General features: G+C 33.9%; 1 protein-coding gene across 1 annotated transcript; it reads right to left on the bottom strand.

Annotated features, from left to right (window-relative positions):
• Nucleotides 1–6,567: 6,567 nt before the first annotated feature.
• On the bottom strand, nucleotides 6,568–26,947 carry LOC129270829 (EF-hand calcium-binding domain-containing protein 7-like). The gene is made up of 14 exons (XM_054908161.2): nucleotides 26,856–26,947; nucleotides 25,284–25,483; nucleotides 24,448–24,513; nucleotides 23,312–23,457; nucleotides 22,318–22,404; nucleotides 21,698–21,815; nucleotides 20,148–20,399; nucleotides 18,489–18,595; nucleotides 17,799–17,956; nucleotides 17,062–17,234; nucleotides 16,135–16,253; nucleotides 15,688–15,897; nucleotides 10,131–10,238; nucleotides 6,568–9,571 (listed from the first exon to the last, which is right to left on the bottom strand). Exons 2-14 carry the CDS (start codon nucleotides 25,444–25,446, stop codon nucleotides 9,494–9,496), a joined length of 1,785 nt encoding a protein of 594 aa, XP_054764136.2. The 5' UTR covers nucleotides 25,447–25,483; nucleotides 26,856–26,947; the 3' UTR covers nucleotides 6,568–9,493.

The raw sequence follows: 26,947 nt of genomic DNA, 5'->3' as shown, positions 1-26,947 counted from the left end.
ATGGTGAAAGTTTGAAAGAAATTGGACCAGCAATAAAAAAGTTATGGCTGCTTTAAAATTGAAGTCCCTAAGACTATGTAGATTTCAAATTGGCAACTGGGTAAGTAAATTATGACAAGGGGCAAGGACAACTTTCCCATAGGCCATGTACTTTATTATCAGGGATTTGTGGTTTTCATCTAAGTACCCATTCCCCTGGGGCAGTAATCAAAATATAACCCAGGTAGCATATTGTTATATGTCCTCATGAAAGAAAAAAAATAATTCAAAGTAAAACTTTTGAAACAATGACATTTTAAACATTTTATGTATTGGAGTACATGGAAGAGTAGTCCTTGCCTTACATCACTATGACATCTCATATGTGGACAATTTGAAGTCTCCATGGGTGTAGTGATTACCAATATTTACAACTTTTAAAAATTCATAACTTTCTTATTGTTTGGCCGATATTGTTCAAACTTTCACCTATCAACTTGTCTGATTTTTCTTTTTCCTCTGAAAACAAGTTTTTATTTAGGTTGGATTCCCCTTTAACTGAAAAGATAATCAAAATGTATTTTATATCAAATGTCTTCAAGAATATCCACACATGTCTACCATATTTTGTGATCAACAATTAATTAATCTAATTGTATATCTGCCTATGAAAACAATATGAATTCTATAGGCCTATGATTGTGTGATATGCAAATGTGACCACTACACATTGGCTACTTCTTTCGAATACATTTTGTTTTAGAATCTTTTGTAAATAAATAATCTGATTGTATATCACTTCGAAAACAATATGAAATCTATAGGCCTATAATTATGTTATATGTAAATGTGATCACTTCACATTGGCTACTACTTTTGAATACATTTTGTTTTAGAATCTTATGTTTTTCCGCACTGCTCAATCAATCTAATGTGGATAAAATCAATCCAATATCAAACTTTTTCATGTAAAAGTTCATTCTTTATTTACGTCAGGGTAGTACAATCGAATACACGCCTTTATGAGAGAAACAACACACATTGTCATGATTGTCAACAATACCATGGCATAAAATCTTAAAATCTTTAAATAGTTATGCTAAATAATATCAAAATTCAAATGATTTTCTAAAGGCTTACCCAAAACTTAATTTGAGCAGAAATAAATAAAAAACAATTACATGTAGGTATGACAGTTTGGCACAAGATTCTTCAATATATCCGTCTCCCCACCACTCAGTTTTTTATTCATTAATTTGTTTTTTGTTTTTTGCTTTCTCTTTTCAATTCCTCTCAATAAATCTTTTTTCTCTTGCACACACACTCTCTCTCTCTCTTCCAATTTTCTCTTTTTTCCCCCCATCATTTTCTTACTCGAGTCCAGATTACATCCGATTTAAAATCTATACTGTATGCAACAAAATACTGATGTGTCGATATCACACACACACAAGTAGATTATAAAGAATTGCACTGGAAATCAGAATGAAACACAGAACATTTTGCAATCATATGATTCATTTTGTGTGTGTGTATATACCATTGCACAGGAGACGCGGCGCCACGCAGATACCAAACCCAGCTAGGGATCCCCATGGCGTCTCATACAGGTGGCATTGGGGGGCTAAACACAGCTGGTATCGCGTGTGGAGAATGCAATGTCTGGCGCACGACTCGCGATGTTTCCACCGCTCTCTTCAAATGTACTCCGATAAAAATCATACATAATTACATACTTTTTATATGATCAGATACATTGTAATAAACATGTGAGACATTGTTAATATTAAACGATACATACCTTTGAGAATGATGTAAAGATGATTTATTAGAAGAGTACGTTTTGCCGGTATTCTAGGACTGCTTCGCCTTCTATTTCGTTCACATGCAAAGTGGCCGATTGTCGGGTTGCATGTGTGGGCGGGGCTGTGCCCTGTATGTTAGTCTTGGTGAGAAGGCGTGAGTGTGTCAAAGTAATCTCAACTTCAACGTGCTGTCATGTCCTCAGATCATGAAAAAAAAATGATTCGTTTTCAAAACCTTGTAAAACTAATTTATTTTCTGATCATCCATTTTCTTCAGAACATTAATTCATTTAGGATTCTTTTATTACATTCGTTGCATGTAACGTGTTTGATCGTGTATGATTGTTTTCATAAAAGTTAATTCTTTCTGTAATTGAAGATACTTATTTAGATGGAAAGACCGAAAGCATAGAGAGGGAGAGATGACATATCAAAATAATAAAACGAGAAGATTGGTTGATATTAAGATATATGCAAAAAGTGACTTGTTTTAAGGGAATAACGGAAAATGATGGGAATATAGGCCCAAAATATAGGGGAGAAATAGACAAATGCAGAAAAACTTCATTGTGAATAGAATATAGAATCAATTAAAGGTCTGGGACAAGATTAAAAATACTAGAGAGCTTGACGATCATTCTGCATCGCTCTTTAGGCGCACACGCCGCAGCTGTTTATGACCCAACAGTTATTCTGTCTATTACGTAATATGCTTAATCGATTTATCAAGAGACAAAGAGGATAATGGTTGGTCTTAAATATAGATGAACCTGAATATTTATTACTTCACTATAAACCCTAACCGCAGTGAATTGTCTCTTTTTAATTATCTCAGACTTTTGCTTTGTTCTGTTTTTTTTTACCAGAAGTTTCCAGTTTGATCACCCTCGAGATCTTTTTCTCCCTTCTCTATCCAAAAATTCACCTGCGCCCTCTGTTTCTTTCTCTCCCAAGTCTAATCCTCTATCTCTAATTCTGACTTCTCTGTCAATTTTTAAATGTTTATCAATAATTTTCTTTCTCCTTATTTTCTTTCTTTCTCATCACCTATCTTCTTTATATATATTATTGCTGAACTGTTATCTCACTTCCTTGATAACCCTATTATTTATCCCTTCTTTGATATTCCTTTATTCTATATTACTTTTTGTTATCATCCTCTTTTAAGTCAGCCCTCTATAGATATAATTACTTCTTAGTTTCATTGTTCTCTGTTTCCACAAAGTACCCTCTGGCTGTTTTTCCTGTCTCTTTCTTTTTGACTCTTCCTGTAAAATAATAAATCCAATCTTTTCTTCTCGATTTAATGCTTAGTGTTCCGTGCTAGAGTTCCTGACATGCACCAATCTCTCTCTCTCTCTCACACACACACACACACACAAACACTCTTTAAAAAAAAAAAAACAAGTGCACACCAAGTTACCAATAATGCCTATACTATAGCATTTCTATTTATTTGAAAGCAGGATAAGAGCATTGTAAATTAAATGCCTTGCTCACGGGCATAGGTGCCACGGCCAAGGATCAAACCCCAGACTTTCTATGTATAGCCAGGTGCCTCAGACCACTCGGCCACAGCACCTCCATTAACACACACACCCTCACACACACATTACCCTCAAACAGAACTTTTTCTTTGTCTCCCCACCCCCCTTGACAAACATACCTGTAAATCTATTGTTCATATCTTCTTTGTCATGTGATTGAACGGTGACAAGACATTTGCTCCTGCGACAATTGCTCTGTTTTTGACATGTCAGATGGCATAGGGTCAGAGTTAGGATCGTAGTCGAGTTGTTAGTCCAGAATAATGTAAAGATAAAAATGAGTGTATTTTGTTATAGAGGTTAGGTTTTTTGTCTGGCTTAATATGCAGATTTTATTTACATCAGAGCAATTGTCGCCAGAGCAAATGTCATGGATCGATTACACCCTGTACTTTATTTAAAAAAAAAGCATATTCTCTTTTATTACAATTAGCAAAACAAAAATACCAAAACATCTATATTGTCATTGGACTTGAAATATTATGGAAATCAGGATTGACACATTTTAATTTTCAAAGTGAATTGATATATCTACAAAATCTTCAAATAAAGACACTTGCACTGATCTATTTTTGTCCAAGAGTTAATTTAAAAAAAAGTTATTTGCAGAGTTGTTTGGCTGTTTTTTTTTAATACATGAAATATATAATTGTTTGAGAAATATCACTCATTAACACATGTATTCATATGATTATATGTTTATTCATAAATATTTGTAAAATGAACAATGATTTCAAGAAGATTGAAATTATGCCTTCAAGCTGGTTATCTTATTCTACTCATGATAGTTTGGGATGAGCCTACATTTAAAGCATACAGGGAATATATAAAAACAATTTTTGGCAATTGCTATATTAGCTAAAGTCACAGCAAAATTTATTTAAAAAAACAAGCGACATCTTGTGAGCACTAAAGACACACATGAAAAATGTATTAAAAAAAAGGACCACCCCTTTCGATTTTTGGGGGGTTAAATATTGTCCTGAATTCAACAATAGCACATTTAGATAACCAGTCACTTAATTCAACAATTTTCATGAAGTGTCCTGAGTGGCCAAAATTGATTTTTTTTTTTTTTTTTTTAAACTGAGTCTTCCAAAAATTTCACTTGATTCCTTAGATAAAAAAATAAATTCAACCATGAAATTTAGACCTCCAAAACAGTCACATATTTGCAATACTTACTCATATTTATCTCAAAATTTGTCTTCTTTCTGCTGAAATCTTTTTGAGATACTTCGTGAAAAATGAAGATGAATTTTAACATCATCAAAATCACAATAATCATTATACTTTTTTTGTAAATGCAATATATAAAAAAATTCAAGCTAGCTAGACAATATGCGTAAAACATTGCAAATTCGACAGATTATCATGAACAATATTTATGAAAATAGATAGATCCAGGTTGTACCAAAGACTATACTATGAGTGACATTTGGAACTTTGTAAATGAGTACTTAATGATATGGAATGTGATCAGTTATACGTGTACAGTAGTAATACAGGAAAATACATCAAAATAATACATACACGCATTACACATACATGTGACGACTAGAAATATAATTACAAACAGAAATACAGTATATTAAAGGCAAATCTTAACTTAGTGTGCTTTAAAACCCCCTCATTTTCATGCTTGAAAATGGTACAGATAATAGAGTTGCACTTTAGAAATACTGGTCTGAAAGTTTCAAAACCTTGTATCCCATTTTTTGTGAAAATATTTTACTGAATACATAAAATATCAAGTAATGTCCTTGCAATGATTAACACAATAGTTATACACACATTGTACTACAGATAAAAACAAACAGATCAAACAAATACAGATAAAAAAGTGTTAATAAAAGCTTAATTATTCAGTCCTATTTTCAATGATTAATTTCTTAATAATAATGATATAAAGCATTTATGAGGTGCCAATTACCCAGTTGCCTATTCAATGGCGCACTATATATTAGCCCAGCTTGAGCTCCAACTGCCAAAGGCACTTGGTGCATTCAAGGAATGCTTGGTACCCATTCACCTCACCTGGATTGAGTGCAGCAAAATGTGGGTAAATTTCTTGCTGAAGGAAAACACCTCGTTCAAACCCACATCCCTCTGATTGAAAGACAAGCGTCGTAACCACTAGACCACGACGACCCACCCCTTAAATGAACATAAACTAAGAGAAGTTAATTATTCATCATTACCACTAAACACCTAATGATATTCAATGAACTGAGTTAAAGAATCCTCATTATAAAATGAACCTACTCCACTTCAAATCAAACAGGAAAATACCACAATATCAAAATTAAAAGCCTAAGAAATCATTTTGAACAACTGTTAGCTCTTCTATTATTTCATAAACCTGATGTTTTCTTGAACTTCTTTGGCACTGTTCATAGAACAAGATTTTAGAAAGAAAAATAAAATGATGGGAGAAATATGTATAAAAAAAGAAAGAAAAATCATTCTTCATAGGTTCATAAACCTTCTTCAGTTTATGCTATAGTAAGGAGAATGAAATGCCATCTTATTTGAGGCTAATTAGATTCCAATCAATTAGTTTAAAAAAATGTATAAATAAATTATTAATTATAAAAATCATTTAAGTATGGATGCTGTTGCACAAATAGAAACAATAAACAGTCATCCAAAGGTACAAAAACTGTAATCAAACATATTGGGATAAATAATTTCAACAATTTAAAAAGAAACATCCTTAATTTTCTAAATATACATTATGAAAAAAAAATAATTATACATCCCCAACCCAAGGGAAATTTCTCTTTCTATCTCCCTCTCTGTGTAAGGAGCAATCTTTAATCGAAAGGGACTGCCCCTTTTGATTATGAAAGGTTGGCAGTGATGAGACGACAGGTGAAATCAATCAAGGACATCACATAGAAGATAAAAATTGATTATAAAGGAATCATTATGCAATGAACCAGGCATGTTGATATGTCAGTGCATATTGTCTTTTGCCAGGCATACTTGAAACCCCCAATTAGAAATTACTGTTACAAAGAGCACCCACACCAAATTGGTCTTTTCTGACAGAAAAAAAATTAAAGATAAATTCCAGTTTTGGGGACGATCTCAAAATGACTTTTTACAGAATTTAATATAATGATCACCAAAGTGTCTGTTTGTATGAAGAAAAAATATGTGCCAAAGGATTCTGGAAGAAATTGTGTAATTGCTGAGAAATAAGCGAAATAAGCAAAATAAGCGCGGATTCTGTCACTTCCGTCGGTCTTTATTCCAGCAATAATAATACACTGTCCCACGTGTGCCTATCTGTGTTGGCGATCTTCAGTGTGATCGTTTTTTAGCTTAGATATTATGATTTCACAAAGTTCAGTTTATGTACTGTACCAGATCTAGATCCACGATGATACAGTAATACTTAACCTTGGTTTTACAGACTTTCTCACGAAATCAGTATTTTACTGCAACTACTGTCATTTAGCTTTAATGTAAGAGCTGGAATGATTCTCTTATAGACTCATCATATTGGGAACATTGTTACACCAATGCCTAATCCAACAAATGGTTGTGATTGATCCAATCAATCTCAAATATGAAAAGCAATCAATGTCATGATTCATGTGTTAAGTGGAACAAGGTACTAGTAGAGGATCGCTGTTGAAAGAGTTGCAATCAAACACAACTCAATAACTCAATCGCAACTTGGTTTTCAACCAATCAAAAGTATGTATTATTGACTTGCGCTTGATTTTTTTAGTTGTGTTCGCAACTCTTCCTGCAATGGGCCGAAAGAAAGATCGGGGTAGGATCCCTTTAATACCCATGTCTTTGAGCAATGCTCTTTTATCACACAGTGATATAAATGAAAAAACTATCATCCATTGCATGTTGTAATAGGCATGGATATGTACTGTATCTTTGTAAACAAAAAGCAATCTAATTGGTGGAAACAATGCTGCCGTACTTTGGCAAAAGGAAGCAAGCTACAAAAGTATCATTTGTTGTAAATGAGCAATGTGTGTTTGTCATTTACATAGGCGTCAATGCAATTGAACAGCATATTTTCTTCAATATCTTTCCATAGAACGATCATTTCTTGCCCAAATTTTGCCTGAACGTGCAACATACAAAGGGTGTTTCAAAAACAACAATAACTCAAGTTTGACTGATGTGTCACTTGCTTCCTTTTGCCAAATTTGGGCAGAATGACACACAACTGCTCATCATATCTGATGAACATTTGATGAACAGACATATGCACTTCAGACGACAATGTCACCGGCTATTCATAGTTAAGTTTGATTGAATCAATCACAATTCTCTATCAGACAGAGCACTGGTTTTGTAGTTGGAAAGTATGGTCAAGGTGATCAATTACATGAAGAAACTATAACTTATCAAGGTTTAGAGAAACAATAATATTAGATAAATCATACCATAATCACAAAAGTTATACACAAATGAATACTGGCAAAGACAATCACACACATAAAACAAGGTTAAGCTCTGGAGTATAACATATTCTCCATAAATATTTCAATTAATTTTTTTTTCTCCCGTTTCTATTTTGAAGCTCAGTTAAATGTAAGAATATCATTTTTATATTGTCATGTCTTTTTAAAAGGGATTTAAGCATAACATCCCACTATTCAAACTCTTCTAGAGAAAAGAAGCAAAACGAATGATGAATGAATAATTTTTTAATATCCTTCAAACATACTGTGATATGCCATGAGTTTTTAAAAATCTATCTAATGAAATGTACACAGAGGTCAATCTTATGGCTGCAAATATCTGTAATATACATGTGTCTACTGAAGAAAAAATTAAAATAATGGTACATGACAATAATTTTAATATGGTGAAATAAAACGGGTCTTCACAAATTAAAAAAGGTAATTAAAAATTACAATTCGGTCACCATCAAACTCCCTACATTTAGTAATTCATTAAAATCAAATTATAGTTCCATTATGAGAATTTGAACAATTCATACAAAATTAATTCATTTGAAGACAAGCAAATGCACTGATGACAGAGCATATTCAGAAAACTTACATTTTCACATGCTAATTCAATTTGATCACAGCCACTGATGGTGATTATCTAATATTTCAATATTGAAGCTAAGGGGATCATGATGCAAGAAAATATTTGGGCTATTCCATAAAATGATAAATCTTTTTGTACGTCCAACCCCCAGTCTTACTCTACTTCATAAACTGAACAAGTCATGGTCCTTTGAGAACATTAGCGAATGTCAATAGAACAAGAATTCAGAGACAGAAAAATTTCATGAAGGTCCCATACATAGGGGGTCGGACGTACATATTTTATGAAATTGCCCATTTGCGATCAATTGAAAATTTTTGTTGGAATATTACAACCGATAGATCAACAACTGATTTTCCTAAAACACAAACCTTGTTGCAGGAAGCAGAGTAGCAATCAGTTGCAAATTCGTAATTAATCGCAAGATATATGACTGATTTTGAGACCCAAGATAGGCTTGCAATTGATCGCAAGTTCCTTGCAATGCTCCATAAGACACTATGAGTACCCATAATCATATAGATATAATATTTTATGAAATGAGGTAAAAGAGGAAAGTGTACTTTGTCTAACAATCTATCCCTGAAAGCAACTCTTAAATCCAGTTATCACTGCACTTTTGATTCAAAGTTTCAAGAACCACCTGTTAAATATTTATCGTTATTTTAATTTTGCCTTATTAACTATTTGCACAAACGAAGTCTTTCAAAGCAACCTTAGAAGACAAGACAATGATTTTTGGAGAGTTAAATTGAGATATATGTAGACTATTGGGCTGTATTCTGAAGTCGAGTTCAACTACGACCGTGGCTAACTCTGTGCTGAAATTATGGTAAGCTGAAAAATGTTAAATATTGTTTACATTGTAAATGTGTACGTTCTCTAATATTACTTTCTTCTTTTCCTTGCTTGTCAACATTCCCAAACAGTTATGAATGATTTGAGGGTCATATGAGTTGATGAATCAAACTTGTGTTTTTAGAAATTTGTGTCACAATTGGCTAAACCACAACTATACACCAGAGTTTAAATTATACTGGAGTTCACAATACAGGCCATTAAGCAAGGATGAGAGGTCAGCTATCATTGTGGTGTCCTGGTCGAGAGGATGATCAGCTACCGTCATCATGAGGTCAGTAACGTCTCCTGGCAGTTAATTATCCATTCTTTGTTCTCATCTTTGGGAACTAGATGAAAACCAATCTAGAACGAAAAAAAGGGGGGAAATAGGCATTTCAGATACACTGTGGGTTCAGGTCATTTCGTAAAACCATTCGTATCATGCGAAAAGTTTAAAGCATCATAAACCACTGTTTATAACTGTTGGTAAAATCACTCAATGCATATGCACTCATCTAGGATAGGTTTTGACCCCTGTGAGCCACTCCGGAGAGGGCTATAGTGTAGAAACAATGGTTAAGGACACTTCATAAAATCAAAGGAGGGGGATATGACAGTTCAAACTAAATTTCAATATTCTTTAAATAATGAAAATTTCAATCTGAAAATTGGTGAGACAATAGAGTTGAAGACATGCTTTCAGAATATGCAAAAAACTCAATTTCAAAAATTAGGTAATTTAGGTAAAAATTGAGTAAATTAGGTTTGATTGTCCGTAAAATCAGCAACAAATTGGCCAGTACATTGAACAAGACACAATTCTTAACCCATTGCCTACTGGAACCAGGTGATTCCTGTTTAAAGCCTATTTGGAAATAGTGAATTCGGTGGCCAACGGGTTAATTGATGTACTTGTACTTACTGTCACAGATCCAGCAAGGCACTGTACAGTCTTTATCTTATCATCATGATTGGCGAGACAGTTCTCACTCTTACTACAGTCCAGCTTCAGGCTACATCTCTTTGAACCCTGTACAAATGATAATGAATACAGTTCAATTGAATAGGAATCGATACAAAATTGAATAGAGTTTAATAGAAAATTGAATTGCATTGACTTCAGGGTAGATCGAATAATGTTTAATACGAAAACTGAAAAGAGTTCAAAAGAATAGGGATCAATACAGAATGAAGTCGAGTTCAATTGAATAGAGATCAATATGGAATCGGCATGAGTGCAATTGAATAAACTTTGATAAAACACATTGAATGGAGCTTGGTACATAATGAGTATCTTTCATTTGACATGGATCCAGTATAGAATTGAATAGACTTCAATACAAAATTGAATAGAGTTCAGATCTTTGAAAATCTACATATAGGCATCAAAGCAATGTTAATAATAATAATGATAATAATAACAATAAACATGCTATATTGTTGCTCCAGAGATGTATCACAAATCTTTGTCAGAGTATAATATTGAAAAAAGGATATACTGAAGACTTGCACTCAGTGCAAATAGCTGATATAAGTCATTGCTTTTACAGATTTTCAATATATTTTATTTAATATCTGTGTTATTAGTTACATGTATTTCACAGATCAGTAAGCTCTGATGAGATGCAAATTTTCTAGAATCATATACCTTTACAACATTACATCAATTTCAGGAATTACAACATTGTTTCACTAAAATCACACTTAAATTTCCAGTTGTGTGTGGTATAACGTATCACAACATCGATTAGATCGTTCTCAGAGTATGCAAGCAAGCCACCATGTAATCGTTACTGAGATCGCCCATTACATATCATTAGTGTGTTGGCAATCATGATTTTACGTCAGACACATTTCTTTGTGAAATACACCCAAGGGCCCCGTCTTACAAAGAGTTGCGATTGATCCGATCAATCACAACTATGGATGCCCAGCAATGTCAACATCTATTATGCGAGTTTGTTCAAAATATTTTCTAACTATGATGTATATTCAAGCATTCATTGTTTTCTTGAAAATTCACTGTGCTTCTCTTTGTTTACAAAGGACTTTGTTAAAATTTTCTGTAGAAAAAATTATGACACTGATGGATTTCCATAGATTTACGAGTGATTAGATCAATCATAACTCTTTGGAAGATGGGGCCCTGATCAATTTTGTAGAATTTTGGTGGGTCTATTAGCAAATTACACCACCACAAGACAGAAGCTTCTTTTCAATGTTCGTCACTCACCGAAAGATGAGCGGTCTTGGAGCAACGATGGAAAAATTTTCGCTGGACTTAAGAACACGGGAGGCGGACTTACGAAAAAACTCATCACATGTGATGATGATATTTTGAAGCTTTGAATTGTAATTAATGTCTATTGTAGAATATCATGCTGACCTATATTCCCACTTTGAAAAAAAAAAAAAGGTTATTTCCTTGCAAGCCAAATCCCATGACTACCCAAAGTTACTTCTTCTTTTTTCCATTCAACTTTCCTTTTAATTTTCATTTGTGTTTTTTTTCTTTCATTGTTATTTCTATTGCAATCTCTAATCATCTTTTTCTTTTTTTCATTTGCATTTGTAATTTATATAATATGTTCATCTTATTTGATATACATTATTGTATGTTTTTCTCTTATATAGTATGTGTGTATCTTGACAATCTTCCTTTTCATGCTGACATGTTCTTTATGGCGCAAACAGTTAGATTTCACTTGAAATTGTATACTCAACATCCAAATGATTAGTATAGAAGAAGCCATTTGTAGCTCCTTAGAAAATAATTCAAGAATACTAGAGCTTAGTGATACTGATGATTTAGGACATGCTTCTGCAATTAATTGTCAATACTATTCAGAAAATCAGTTTATTAATAGTTTTCGAGACAATCTTGAAATTGCTACTGTCTTGCATTTAAATATGAGAAGTATGCCTAGGAACTTTGATGCATTTAGTACACTAATTGAAAAATTTGAAGATAGTAAAGCAGTGATTGGAGTCACTGAGACCTGGTTCTCGAGTGAGAATGACTTAAATCTTTATCATATTCCTGGTCATAATCTTGTGTCTAATCATAGATATGCTAAAAAAGGAGGTGGAGTTGCTTTATATATTCCAGATTCAGTGGACTTTCAATTAAGGGATGAGCTAAATATGATGGCTGAGCATATGGAATCAATATTCGCAGAGTGCTTCATTCCAGGAAAAAGAAATGTTTTATTTGGAGTTGTGTATAGACCCCCTCAGAGTAACTTAGAGAGTTTTGTGAACGAAATGCATAGTATTCTTTCAAACCCACTTTTCGTAAACAAAACAATTTTCACAATGGGTGATTATAACATAAACCTCCTTCAGTGTGATGAAAACTATCATTATGATGCGTTTCTTAATATGATGCTGTCCTTTTCCTTAATGCCATTAATTATTAAACCAACAAGGGTAACTGAAACTTCATCTACGCTCATAGATAACATTTTCTGTAATAAACAACCTTTTCCATCCTCAGGGATTATTGTATCAGATATTTCAGATCATTTCCCAATCTTCGCTCGTCTAAGCTTGGGTAAAGTCTGTAAACAAGAATCCAAATCAATTCGGAAAAACACTTCGGCTAATATTGCAAAGCTGCGGGCAGCCTTGATAGAAACGGACTGGAGTGAAGTTCTTAAAGAAAATGATGTGAACATATCGTTTAAAAGGTTCTTACAAAAATTCATGTCTCTGTATAATAAAAATGTACCAGTTGTAAAGCAAAGTAGAAGAAATCGTAAAAATGTTCCTATTATGCCATGGGTTAGTGCTTCTTTGTTGAGATCCATTAACAAGAAAAACAAGCTGTATTATTCGTATAAAGTGCGTGGTACCGAATCTTCACGTAAACGTTATGTAAATTATAAAAATACGCTTACTTCAGTCCTTCGTACTGCAAAGAAATCATATTATCGCACTCAATTTCAGGCAACAAGAAACGATATCAAGGGAACTTGGAAAGTGATTAAGAAAGTATTCAAGTCAAAGGAAAAGATATCTCATGTAAAGAGTATTGAAATTAACGGTCATGTGGTGGAAGAAAGGAATATTATAGCAGACAACTTTAACGATTACTTTTGCAGCATTGGTCCAAAACTTGCACGGGCAGTGCCACTTTCTCAGCAGACTTACAGAGATTTTATGAAAGAGCAAAATAGTAAAAGTTTATTTTTCTTACCAGTAGTTCGGGAAGAACTGCTTACCATTGTGAAATCTCTTAAAAACGGGAAAAGTCCTGGTTATGATGGGGTTTCTAACAACTTAATTAAAGAAATTATCTTAGGAATTATTCAACCCCTACTTCATGTCTTTAATCTATCAATGTCATGTGGGAAAGTTCCTACTGACATGAAAATTGCGAAGGTCGTACCCATTTTTAAGAAAGGAGACCCTCAATGTCTGAATAATTACAGACCTATTTCTCTATTGACTGCATTCTCAAAGATTCTTGAGAAAGTGATCTATGTTAGAACTTTGAAATTTTTCAACAAGAGTAATATTTTTTCTAAATTTCAGTTTGGCTTTCGCGAGAAACATACCACCACCCATGCCTTGCTACATTTTATTGATAAAGTATCACAATCCATAGACAAAAAGATGCATACAATTGGTATATTTCTTGATTATTCGAAAGCTTTTGACACAGTAGATCATGATATTTTGACTGGCAAGTTATCACATTATGGTATCAGGGGTACAGCATTGGACTGGTTCAAGAGTTACTTAGCTGACAGGAAACAATTTGTCTCAATAAAGGATGCCGAGTCAGGTTTACAGAATGTCACTTGTGGTGTTCCCCAGGGATCCCTCCTTGGTCCGTTATTATTTATTGTGTATATTAATGATTTTCACTATTCCTCTGATATTTTATCGTTCATTTTATTTGCAGATGATTCAAGTTTGTATCATTCCCACAGAAATCCTGAGACCCTTTTAAAAACAGTTAATAGTGAACTGAGGAAAGTCACTTTGTGGATTCAAGCAAATAAATTATCTCTAAATATGCAGAAAACAAATTATATGCTCTTTAGCAACACGATAAGAGAAGTTCCAGGTGATGTTATATTTAATGATGTGTTAATAGATAGAGTAAAGACGACCAAATTTCTGGGGTTGCATATAGATGAAAAACTGATTTGGAAAACCCATATAAATCATCTATGTAAGACATTATCAAAAAATAGTGGTGTAATATACAAATTAAAATCCTTTTTCTCTACTGATATTCTTTGTATGATGTATTCAACACTAATTCTCCCGTATCTCAATTACGGTGTTCTTGCATGGGGTAATTCTCTTAAAACCAATCTAGAAAGGGTGTACTTGATTCAGAAAAGAGTTTTAAGAATTGTTTGTAATGATAACTATCGCTCGCATACTACCCCACTTTTTTATGAGCATAGAATTCTAAAATTACAAGATATCTATGATTTTCAACTTGGTACTCTAATGTATGCATACAATGCAGGCATCATGCCACCAGCTCTGGTCACAATGTTCATGAAAAATAGTGACATACATAACTATTATACACGAAATGCTTCTGCATTCCACTTACCCAAGTTACATACAAGTTCTGCTTTTAGGACAGTTGTAAATACAGGACCCAGGTTCTGGAACTCTCTCAATTCAAATATAAAAAAATCGGTAAGCATTTATACTTTTCAGCGTGTACTTAAAGGTTATCTTCTTAATTGTTATTTGTGAGTTGCTCTAGGTTAAGATATGCTTTTATATACTATGTTATTTTTAATTTTGGAGCCTAAAAAACTGTATATAAGACTGGAGAATGTTATGATATATCAATATATATTTATCTTGTATCTTGTCTAACTGGATTCTTCTGCAGAGGGTCAGCCCATGTTTTTTTCCTTTTGTATTCTTTTCTTGTGTTTCTTTTACCTTTGTCATGTTTTGTTTTTTTACTTTACTATTATTATTTATACATACGATCGTCCTCTTTTTTTCATGCCATGTTATCCATACTTATTTCCTCTTCCATCATATATCACTTAATTATATCATATTGTTGTTAGTTTATTAGACTTCATAACTGTACATTTAAACAATGTATTCTATTAGTGTGTGTTTTTTGTCATTGATTAGTTTTAGTTTGTCTTTTTTGTTTTATTGTTGCATTTTTTTTCTTTTGTATTTTTAAAGATATTACATGTCAACACTGAATACTATTCAGTCATGTACTTGAAACAAAGGAGACCCTAGCCTTACAAGCCTTGCTTTTTCAGGGGTTCTCCTTGTCTTTCTCTCAATATGTTTAGTTATTTGCTATGTTTCTTTTTTTCTACTGTAACAATGATTTATGGTTAATTGATTTTTTTCATTTGTAGAATGTGAAATCATACTTGTAAGATAAAATGTATGTGCAGAAAGAAAGACGAATAAATATCTTATCTTATCTTACAAGACGAGTAGAATCATCAAGAATGATTGGTTCTTACAGTGTTCTCTAAGACGAATGTAACTCTTCCGTCTCCCATGTACGTATGTAGCTTGACCTGTCCAATGGTCTTGACCCGAGTGAAGCCTGCAGCATGGATGACCGATTGACCGACGATCTTCTGTAACGTCGGTCCACCGCGCTGGAGAGGTTGGGCTCTGACCACTGCTGGGCAGTGCTCGGTGTAGATATCAACCCGGAATGGACATGCCTATGGTTGGAAGGAAAGATAGTATCATTTTAAGATTTGCTTCTGTGCACTCCAAGAAGGTGTTTACTATAGCAAAAAATGTTGATAAGTTGAAATTCCTTCTTACTTTTTTTGGCAAAGTTGCATCCTTGATAAATTATGACAAGACTCTAACAAATACAAATCCAAGAATGATAGTAATAATAATATAGCATATACGAAGCGCGCACGAAGGGGGGGTCAATTATCATGACTTACCTCATCAAGTATAAGATCATCTGCGAATCCCATGGAAGATAGTGTTACCCAGAGGTCATCAACCTCTCCACCTTCAGCGTATCCATCGTTTGCTTCCATCTCATTCAGATCCAAGAACCCTGCAAAAAAATACAAAATAATGTTTGTTCATATACTAAATTTCACACAACAATCAGGGACAACTGTCATTAATATTAAATAGAATCATGGCCATGATGCATAAAAGTTACTACTACTGTGGTAACTTTGTCATCCAATGGTAAATACTGTGGTAACAATGCTCCACAGCCAAAGGGTTGTGTGTTCAAATTCCAGGACCCCGTCTTACAAAGAGTTGAGATTGATCCGATCGATCGCAACTATAGACAGCCAGCAATGTCAACATCTATTATGCATGTTTGTTCAAAATATTTTCTAGCTATGATGTATATTCATGCATTCATCGTTGTCTTGAAAATTCACTGTGCTTCTCTTTGTTTACAAAGGACATTGTGCACATTTTCTGTAGAAATTTTTTTGACCCTGATGGATTTCCATAGAGATACGATTGATTGAATCAATTGTAACTCTATGTAAGACGGGGCCCTGGTATGGTGCATTTCTTTCAGCAAAAGAAATTGATCCACATTGTGCTGCACTCAAACCCAGGTGAGGTGAATGGGTACCCGGTGCACTAATTTCTTAAGAGCACCAGGCGCCTTAAAGCAGCTGAAGCTTAAACTGGGGTAATATAAAGGCAACTCGATAATCTGCAACTTATAAATGCTTATAAAAATATGTTCATGCCTTCAAAAAACTTGTTAAAATAACAAATTTACTGTAACATTTAGCTACTAATATCATTTAATTTGATTGGGTAATAGTAAAAATGTTACAGAAATCATTTATTTTTCATAGGAACAAGTCTTTAAGAAAGAGGATCTTAACCTTTTCTTGTGAGTTCTCCTTTCTTGAGTTCAAAGTTTTCTTCCACCACCTCCCACGCATCATCATCAACCGATTCTCCTCCGGTCCTTAACTGAAACATGTTGAATTCATTCCTACTCAGCGTACCGTTGCTGTCTATATCAACCATCTCATAAATACTATTCAATGCATTCCTGAAAACAAAGAGTAGCAATCATAAAATAACATCATTTTCAGTTTGAATTCATTTCTATTCAAAGAACTATTACTGTCCAAATCAACCATCTCATAGATACTCTTGAATGCATTCCTGAAAACAAAAGAGTAGCAATCATAACATAACATCAGTATCATTTTGAATGCATTCCTACTCAAAGAACCATTGCTGTCCAAATCAACCATCTCATAGATTCTATTCAATGCATTCCTGAAAGCAAAGAGTAGCAATCATAAAACATCATTATCATGTTGAATTCATTCCTACTCAAAGAACCATTGCTGTCCAAATCAACTCATAGATACTATTTAATGCATTCCTGAAAACAAAGAGTAGCAATCATAAAATAACATCATTTTCATGTCGAATGCATCCCTACTCAATGAATCATAGCTGTCTCAACCAACCATTTTTTTTACCAAAAGCATAAAAAATATGAAGACTTGTTTAGAATTGGTTTCATCCAAAGAACAAAAATAAATCTCTGATATGAACACTGATGTTAATAAGACTATATAGGTGACAGAAGAAGGAAACTTACTTGAATTCTTTGGTGAGTTCACATTCATCATCTCCTTTAGGTTGGATGAGTTTAGTCTTCTCTCGAACGGTTCTTGTTCTCGGCTTAAAATGACATCCTGTGGTCATGGGAAGAAGACGGTATGAACCAGGTGGCAACTCACACTGGACACAGTATTTCTGAAGAAAAATAAAAAACATCTTTGTTTAATTTATTGTTTCATATATAAACTCATTTATCACTTTGCAGGAAATATTATACAAAAATAGATTTTAAAAAAAGGTCAAAGCTGATAGTTTTCTTTTTGGTGATTTTCAAGCATCTATGTAAAATCAGATATTATCTTAAACAATATTTCAGCATTGTCACAGACCTGTTCAAATGAACTTCTAATCATTTGTGGGCATATGTTTGGTCCTGAAAAGAACCAACCAAACTCAACCAATTGACAAGCATATTCCTGTTTTTTCCAAGTCTATGCCCCAAAAGTGAACCTTCCACTTTGAGACCTATTCAATATAAAATATTACTATCTAGGTCAAATAAAAAAGTAACACATTAATTTTACAATTATGAGACTAATCACTTGGCTGGAGAGAGAAGACCAAAGGGGTGGATGAATGCTTCCCTACAGAATCCAAGGGTGGTACAAGCTTAAATATCATACTATATGATCAATCCCAACTGATGAAAAGTCTCTGTGCCACTCACCTCTCTGTTCTTGACGTTTGTAAAGCAGACAACATCACCAAGAATCCCGTGATCGTTTTGTTTCACAATGAATATATTAACGTCTGTCTTAGGAACTTTGGTAGAAGCTGAAGAAATAATTTGGAAAAAGAAGAAGACAGAAAAGGGGTGAGGAAACATGCTGAAATCTAAAAGAAAGAAGTAACAATATATATAATGATGATCTTGGAAAGTTTGCATGGTGGTAAAGATAAAATAAACAACTTACTTATAACAACAACAATAATAATGATAATAATACAAATAATAATGATAACAATAATACATATAATTCATATATATTTTTCATCTTAATTAGATGTTGAAGGCGCTTCATTGCAATGAGACAAGAAAACATATTACAGGTTCAAACTTCAACAATGAAAAAAATAAATGGTAGTCTATTAAACAACAAGTGGAATGCCTCTGGCCGTCTCACCTGCATCACGCGATTCAATATAGCAGCAGTGCTGATTTTGAAAACTACTATAACTCGCACAAGATGTTCAGTGATACTTGGTTACTCTTATTTCCACGTTTTATGAACTAGACCAATACACTTATAGAGATATGATGGCAATTCAACAAATACCCCCAACGTGGACAAAGTTCTTTGACCTTACATGACCTTTGACCTTGATCATGTGACCTGAAACTCGCACAGGATGTTCAGTGATACTTGATTACTATTATGTCCAAGTTTTATGAACTAGACCAACACACTTTCAAATTTATGGCTGTAATTCAACAAATACCCCAATTTGGCCAAAGTTCATTGACCCTAAATGACCTTTGACCTTGATCATGTGACCTGAAACTTGCACAGGATGTTCAGTAATACTTGATTACTATTATGTCTAAGTTTCATGAATCAGATCCATAAACTTTCAAAGTTATGATGGTAATTCAACAGATACCCCCAATTCGGCCAAAGTTCATTGACCCTAAATGACCTTTGACCTTGGTCATGTGATGTGAAACTCATGCAGGATGTTCAGTGATACTTGATTAATCTTATGTATAAGTTTCATGAACTAGGTCCATATATTTTCTAAGTTATGATGACATTTCAAAAACTTAACCTTAGGTTAAGATTTTGATGTTGATTCCCCCAACATGGTCTAAGTTCATTGACCCTAAATGACCTTTGACCTTGGTCATGTGACATGAAACTCAGGCAGGATGTTCAGTAATACTTGATTAACCTTATGGCCAAGTTTCATGAACTAGGTCCATATACTTTCTAAGTTATGCTGTCATTTCAAAAACTTAACCTCAGGTTAAGATTTGGTGTTGACGCCGCCGTCGCCGCCGCCGCCGCCGTCGGAAAAGCGGCGCCTATAGTCTCACTCTGCTATGCAGGTGAGACAAAAAGCATGGTTATACAGGTAAGTCTTCGGGCAGCCCCCGAAGGTGGTCGCTGATATCTACAGTAGGTTTTCAAACTCTGTGGAAGAGAATTCCACAGAGTCAACCCTGCATGAGCAAAGACCCATTCTCCCCATGGTTTCTTGCTTATTTGTTATGCTTGAGTACTACACAAATTTCAATTATTGTTATGAGGAAAAATCCATCTTCTAATTCTTGTCAGTTGCTTAAGTTTCTTAAGAAAGAACTCCAATATTTCATATGAAGTCTCACCTTTCACCACTCCTACATTGATAGGTTTGACAGTCAACCAGAGCTTGGTCTTGACATCCACCTGCAGCACGTACTGATGAGAGAGTATCTTCTGTTCATCGTCAAGATGGAAGGATCCCTTGGTGTGTGTATGGTACCAATCGGTGATGTTAAGAGGCTCCTTTATCGATGGTTGCTGTTTGCTGACCGGTGGGAGGCTCATCTCAATACCCATCTCTTCTTTCTTCTTACTTTCGGATGCTAGACTGGAATCTTTTGGTGAAGAGAAGAAAAGATATGCAGAAACTAGCATGGATACATGTACAGGTACACTTGTATAAATCAACCTTTCGTAAGTGGAATATTCGCCCAAGTCAAGGCAATTTTTTTAAGATAAATTATGCAAAACATGTCAAATTTCTTTTAATAAGTCACATATATTTCTGTGATCTTAATAGATATGATTTTGATGTATCTGTATAACCAAGCTTCAAAATGGAAACTAGTTTAATTCATGTTTTGGCACTTATGCAATTCTTTTCCATTATAACATGCCAAAATTGTTTACAATACATAAATTAAGAATAAAGTATAATCTTGAACTTCAAGTGCATTTAACATTTGAAAAGGGGATTAGTGAGAAAATTAATTCATATGAAGTACCTTAACACAAAGAAGTATGAAAATCTTTACAGTATTATTGAAGTTAAATACAAAAGGCAATAAACGAATAGACCAATAGATGGAAAAAGAGGTGCAATGCTAAATGCAAACTCCATACTGATTGATATTTATAATTGCTTGTAACAGTATATTCCATACTAATTAGAGAATAATATACTGTAGCCATTCGAAAAGTTATAATAAAAGTTGTAGATGAATATTTATAATGGCTTATACTAATGTATTGTGTATTTATTACACAGTAATAAACTCTATATTTATTTGAAAAATACTTTAAAAAGGTTATAAATAAATATTTCTACTTGCTTAGTAAAGTGAACTGAATATAGAATCATATACTGTAACAGTTTTGAAAAGTTAATTCCACAAGGGCCTTAATTCCATGAACAAAGTGTCAATGTCCTTTTGGCTCATTACAGACAATAGGATTAATGCTAAATAAATGCTGATGAATAAATTGATACTGATCATAGAATATTGCTTTAACCATTTGGAGAGTTATGCCAAAGGGGCCTTCAATCAGGCATGATATTCCCCTCTGAAAAAAAAATCTGAAAAATAGCCAAGGGTCGCTAAGTCACCGCCGGAGTCCAAGGTGCCCCAGTCAGGGTTACAAGCTCTTGCATAGTAAAGAAATCAAATATGATTTTTCAAAGTGAGTCCTGCATGATAGTTTTATCATTTGACTTTAAAAACAGTAAAAAACAGCATGAGAATGTTCTTGGGCAAAGAAAAAAAAATGGGAAAAAAAAATGAAAAAAAAAAATTTAATGAAAAAAAATAAATTCGGAATTCCGATTTTAGTCGGGAGAATATCATGCCTGTTCAATCCATTAATTTTGTAAAAAATTAGTGTCCTTTTTACACACATTATCATATCCACTTACTTTTCTTGCTTGATGCAGCAGATTTGAGTGCTCTCTTCTGTTTTCTCTCTTTTCTTTCTAATCGTTTCAAACTACTCTCTTGACAACGACTGGTTGTTGACATTACCATCTGACAAAACTGTTGAAATGAATAAATTTGTAATACACTGGTATACATCACAAACCATTCTTTAAATGCCATTAGCTCTATTTCAAATCACTTCTAAAATATTGTTGTTATTCTTTCCCCCTCATCTCATCTAAAATATATTGATGAATTGATGAAGTTTCCCTTAATTTTTAAATTTCAAAATCAGTTTATAAATTCACAAATTTTCAGAAAATTCCTAGTCCTGCCACCCTCTATATACATATTTTTAAAATATTGACAACTCCATCTCGCTACAAATAAAAGAAACATGAAAAAGAACCCCAACAAACAGGGTAAATAGATATGCATTTGCACATTCAGTACATAATATTAATGTTTTTAGGTGCTTCATAATATCTCCACTTTCTTCAGTCTCAAATAAAATGCACTCCCAACTATTATCTTTTCAAACGGTCATAAATTTTCACATATACCTCTTTTGAAATTCCCTTATTTTGTCTTCCAAATTTGAACGTGAAGTGAAACTTACTTCTTTATAATTCAATTTCTTATCACCATCTGAATCAGCTTCTGCAATCATATCATCGACTTCCTTCTCACTCATTCTATCACCTCTCTGAAAAAAGGAGAAATAATTGATAAAATTCGATTGAAAAATGATATAAGACATGACTACAATTACGCATCTGGAGCATACAAATAAAGAACATCTGAGTGATTACATGATTCTGTTTGAACATATGCAACATGTTCATGTTAAGTACAAACTTTGTAAAAGACGAAAATAGACTTGAACAACCAAATATGAAAGTGCAAGCTGGAGCATTGCATAAATGGTTGCAATCAAACAAATTGGTCAAATGGAAAATTCCAGGGTCCCATTTTACAAAGAGTTGCTATTGATCTGATCAAAATCAAGTATATGGAAATCCATCGATGTCATAATTTTTCCTACAGGAAATTTGACCATCCTTTGTCGACAAAGAGAAGCACTCTGAATTATCAAGGAAACGATGAATGTATAAATATACATCATATCTAGAAAATATTTTGGAACATGTATTTCAGTCGTTGCTGGCCTTCCATAGTTGTGATTGATCAGATTAATCGTAACTCTTTGTAAGACGGGCCCTGATATCTAACCAATCACAAACTTATATTTGAGACCTGCACTTGGTTTGTCTCAGTTGTGACCGAATGCAACTACTTTTGCACTGCCCTCTGATTATGTGATGATAATGACTGCATGGTTTAAATCAATCAAATCAAATCGAATCAATCAAATCAAAATCAATCATTATTTCCACAAAATTACAAATATAGACAAAATATAAAAGAAAATGAACAGAATCAGTTTAAACATAATCAAAAGAAATGTATATCATTGTGAGGAGCAAAAAAGAAAATAGTCTAAAAAAAAGCTCTGGCACCAAAAATAAAGTGAACAGCAGTGCATAATAAAAAAACATAACATTTCTTGATTACATGAAGTTAATTCATCTTCAAATGAGAAAAGGCCTAACCTGTGTGAGAATGCGAGAGAGTTCTTTCTGTGTAATATATCCATCGCCATTGACATCTATCTTTTTGAAAGCTGTAAGTAAATCGACTTCGGTGGTTGGTTTCAACTCCTTGATGATCTCGGATACCTCCTTGAATGATAGTTTCTCTATGAAATCAAACAGCATTTAATAACATTGAATTATTGTAAATAAATTCATACATCACGAAATAAGCAGCAGGTCATCAAGACTTTTTCTATATGTTTTTTTTATTCTTTGAGGTAAACTTACTGAGAAATCAGGAAGTGCTTCTCATTAAACAAAATATGATAATTCAGGTGTTTGTATAGATGGAAATCAATAAATAGATCTGAGAGATGTCAATCTTTTTCTAAATTGTTAAGTTCAAAATCATCCCCTTGACAAACAAAGCTACACATAATGGCCCGTATTCTGAAGTCAGGTTTAACTTTATAGACTATGGTCTAACTCTGTGCTAAAAATTATGGGAAGCCAAAAGTGTCAAAATTTTCATTAAATTGTATGTTTCTTATGTTTACTGTGCTCTTTCCTGATTCATCGATGGTGAAGACAATCATCTTTTTATACTTCCTAGACAATTATGAATGACTTGAGAGGCAAAAGAGCAGAAATATGATATCTCTACCGTTAGTGATTTATGTAACAATTGGCTATCCATACTTAAACCACAACTTTCAACCTGGGTTGGATCCATATGATTTTGTCCATTGCACGCGCACCCAGCCTGCAGTAAAAACCACTCGTGTTTGCAGCGCGCATGTTGTATGTACGCAACAATCAACAGACTGAGCTCGCACTGCATGAACATGATTATTTTACATCGAAATTCATGAATTTCATATGAAAAAAAAAATTAGGTGTCATATAAACCAAATAATGAATGTTTATGAGTGCAATGGACAAAACACTTCATTCAGTGAAAGATGAAATGAATGATCCATTAAACTCGGCTACGCCTCGTTGAATGGATCATTTCAACTTTCACCTTATGAAGTATTCTGTCCATTGCACTCATAAACATTCATTATTTGTATAATAAGATCTGGACAGACATGGCTCTCATGACAATCACTGAAATTTAAAAAATATATATTTGATGTAGGAAGAAATCTAACTTGTGTTTTTGGTCCAGTATCTGTCAATGGTCTTCTGTGAAGGATTTCTGCCTGCTTGCTGGAGGACTGTTGATGGAAATGGAACAATTAGAATGAGCAAGAAGCAAAAGGAAACATGAACAAGGGTAAAGGCATAGGAGTGAAGAAGAAAACGGGTATTAAATTTATTTCCAATTCGTCCAATTGCCAACTCATCTACTATCATTTGGTCTACCATCAGTTTGTCCACTCACCATATGGTCTACTTTTATTTAGTCCAATGCCATTCCGTCTAATAACCAGTTGGTCCAATCACCATTTAGTCCATATACCAGTTGGTCTAATTGGACTAAGTGTTAAATTGTGCAAAATGAATGAAAATCAAATGGATATTAATTAGACCAACTGGTTATGAGATGAAATGGTCATAGACAAAATGGTTATTAGACGAAGTGATGATTGGACCAAATGGTTAATGGACCAAATGGTTGTTAGACAAAATGTTGATGGACGGAAAGGCATTTGACTAAATGAAAGTAGACCATGTGGTGAGTGAACGAGTTGGCAGTAGACAAATTGGCAATTTACCAAGTAAAATGGTGAGTAATTACAAAAAATGAGCAATATCATGAACTTATTCTCTTTGCACTCACACAACCTATATCAGAAAACATTTTTCAATGAGCTTGGTTGATAATTTTTTTTTGTCAACATGAAATTTGATTTTAAAAAAATTATACATTTATTCATAAAAGAATATACATTCCATTAAGTTATTGGAAGTGAAAACAGACTCATTTTTTCTCTCTCTGTTTCTGCAGACAAAAAAAAGTACAAAAGAGACATCATCCATTCACCTTTTTCCAGCTCATCTTTTGAAGAGATGTCCTTGTCTGTCTGGTTCAGGACAGCGATGTATGCTGCCTTGATTTCAGCCGTTACAGGATCGTTACCGGTTTCATTGTGTTTGCCCTTGACAGACTTTGCACTGACGCTTGCTGCTGAACCCTTTCTACTCATTGGAGATTCAGTGAGGGCTCACCCATATAATACAGTCCTAAAGAAAACAACAGATAAAGGAAAGAGATCGTGCCATTGAGACATTACTTGCGGAAGCATCCTGGTGTAGCGATTCTGACCCTTGCCTTGTAATCAAAGGGTCGTGTGTTAAAAAATTCTGCAACCTAACATCCTTTGGCAAGGCGTTAATCCACACTTTGCAATTCTCTATCCGGGTGTTCAATGGTTACCTGACCAGTACTAGTGGAAGGATGTGAAAAATCTATCGAGTAGGCCTATACCTAGCTGGTCAGTAATGTCAAATAATTATTTGTAATTACTCGCTAGTCTACAAACTTGTTGGAATGCTCCCCAGGGTGTGGGTAAAGTCCATACATTTTTCAGAAAGGTGGTCAGCTGATTGTATTTGATAGAAATTTATCTTTATTTCTTCCTTTTTCACCCGTCAAAAAGCAAAATTTAGGAGTAATCGAGGAGGGTGCAAAAGCGCACCCTTTCTCCATAGACGCTGTAGTTAAGCGGCGGCTGTTCGCTCCACCATTAAGAGTCCAATGGCCGTCATCCATTTTGTGTATTGGAGGACAAAGAAATCAGAAAATGTTGAAAAACTCTTCCGAAACAGCAGATTTATCAGTCTAACTCTAAGTGGTGGTGGCATACCGAATGCCTTAAAACTTTTTAAGTAGATACTAGATCTATAACTCATTAGTCTTTTAAATCTTATTTTTAATCACCCACGTCCGTAGTGCCAAGTTAGTATAGAATACTAACCTCGGTCCTCGCAATACGTGTGATTTTTTATCACCCAAGGCAAGCCAAGGGCAAGGGTTCATTACATGCCGCCGCGCACAGAAAAATCAAGCCATAGAAGTTGTGTGTTGTGGACACCAGAAGTGGGATCCCAGCACGCACGACCCACTAGTTAGAAATTCACTGCCAAACGCGGTTCGTGGTGCGAGGTTAGTATACTAACTAAGTAATACTAACCTCGCAATACGTGCGAGTGATTTTTGAAATTTGATGAGATTTTTGCCACATCGTCATCAAGCCCAAGTAGGGTCTAATTAAAGGTAACCTATCATTAACTGATACTTTCATAGAATAATTATAATCTTAAGTCCAATTATGGAGCGCTGATAAGTCGATATGGTCTCTATCTTTAAGTTGGAACTATTCATTATTCCATTTTTTGCTACCAGAATTCAGATAAAACTAACGCAAATAACAACAGGTGGGACATGTTAAATATTGGGCTCTGACCAGATCCGTCGGATTTAAGCGCTGAATAGGTCTAAATGTAACTTTTTATCATTTTCATATATAATGCACATGGAAACAATTGAATAAATCCAAACATTAGAATATTATCAACAAATTTATGTACAAAATCTAATTTTAAAAAGACTTACCGAGAGACCGTTTACTGTTTACTGTGTTACTGTCACTGTTAGGCGTTATCAAGTCGAGGGGCAGAGCGCCATCTATCGGAACCGTATACCGC

This window comes from Lytechinus pictus, chromosome 11, assembly GCF_037042905.1.
Source record: "Lytechinus pictus isolate F3 Inbred chromosome 11, Lp3.0, whole genome shotgun sequence".
Classification (NCBI taxonomy): domain Eukaryota; kingdom Metazoa; phylum Echinodermata; class Echinoidea; order Temnopleuroida; family Toxopneustidae; genus Lytechinus; species Lytechinus pictus.
This window is presented reverse-complemented; position numbering and strand designations above follow the sequence as displayed.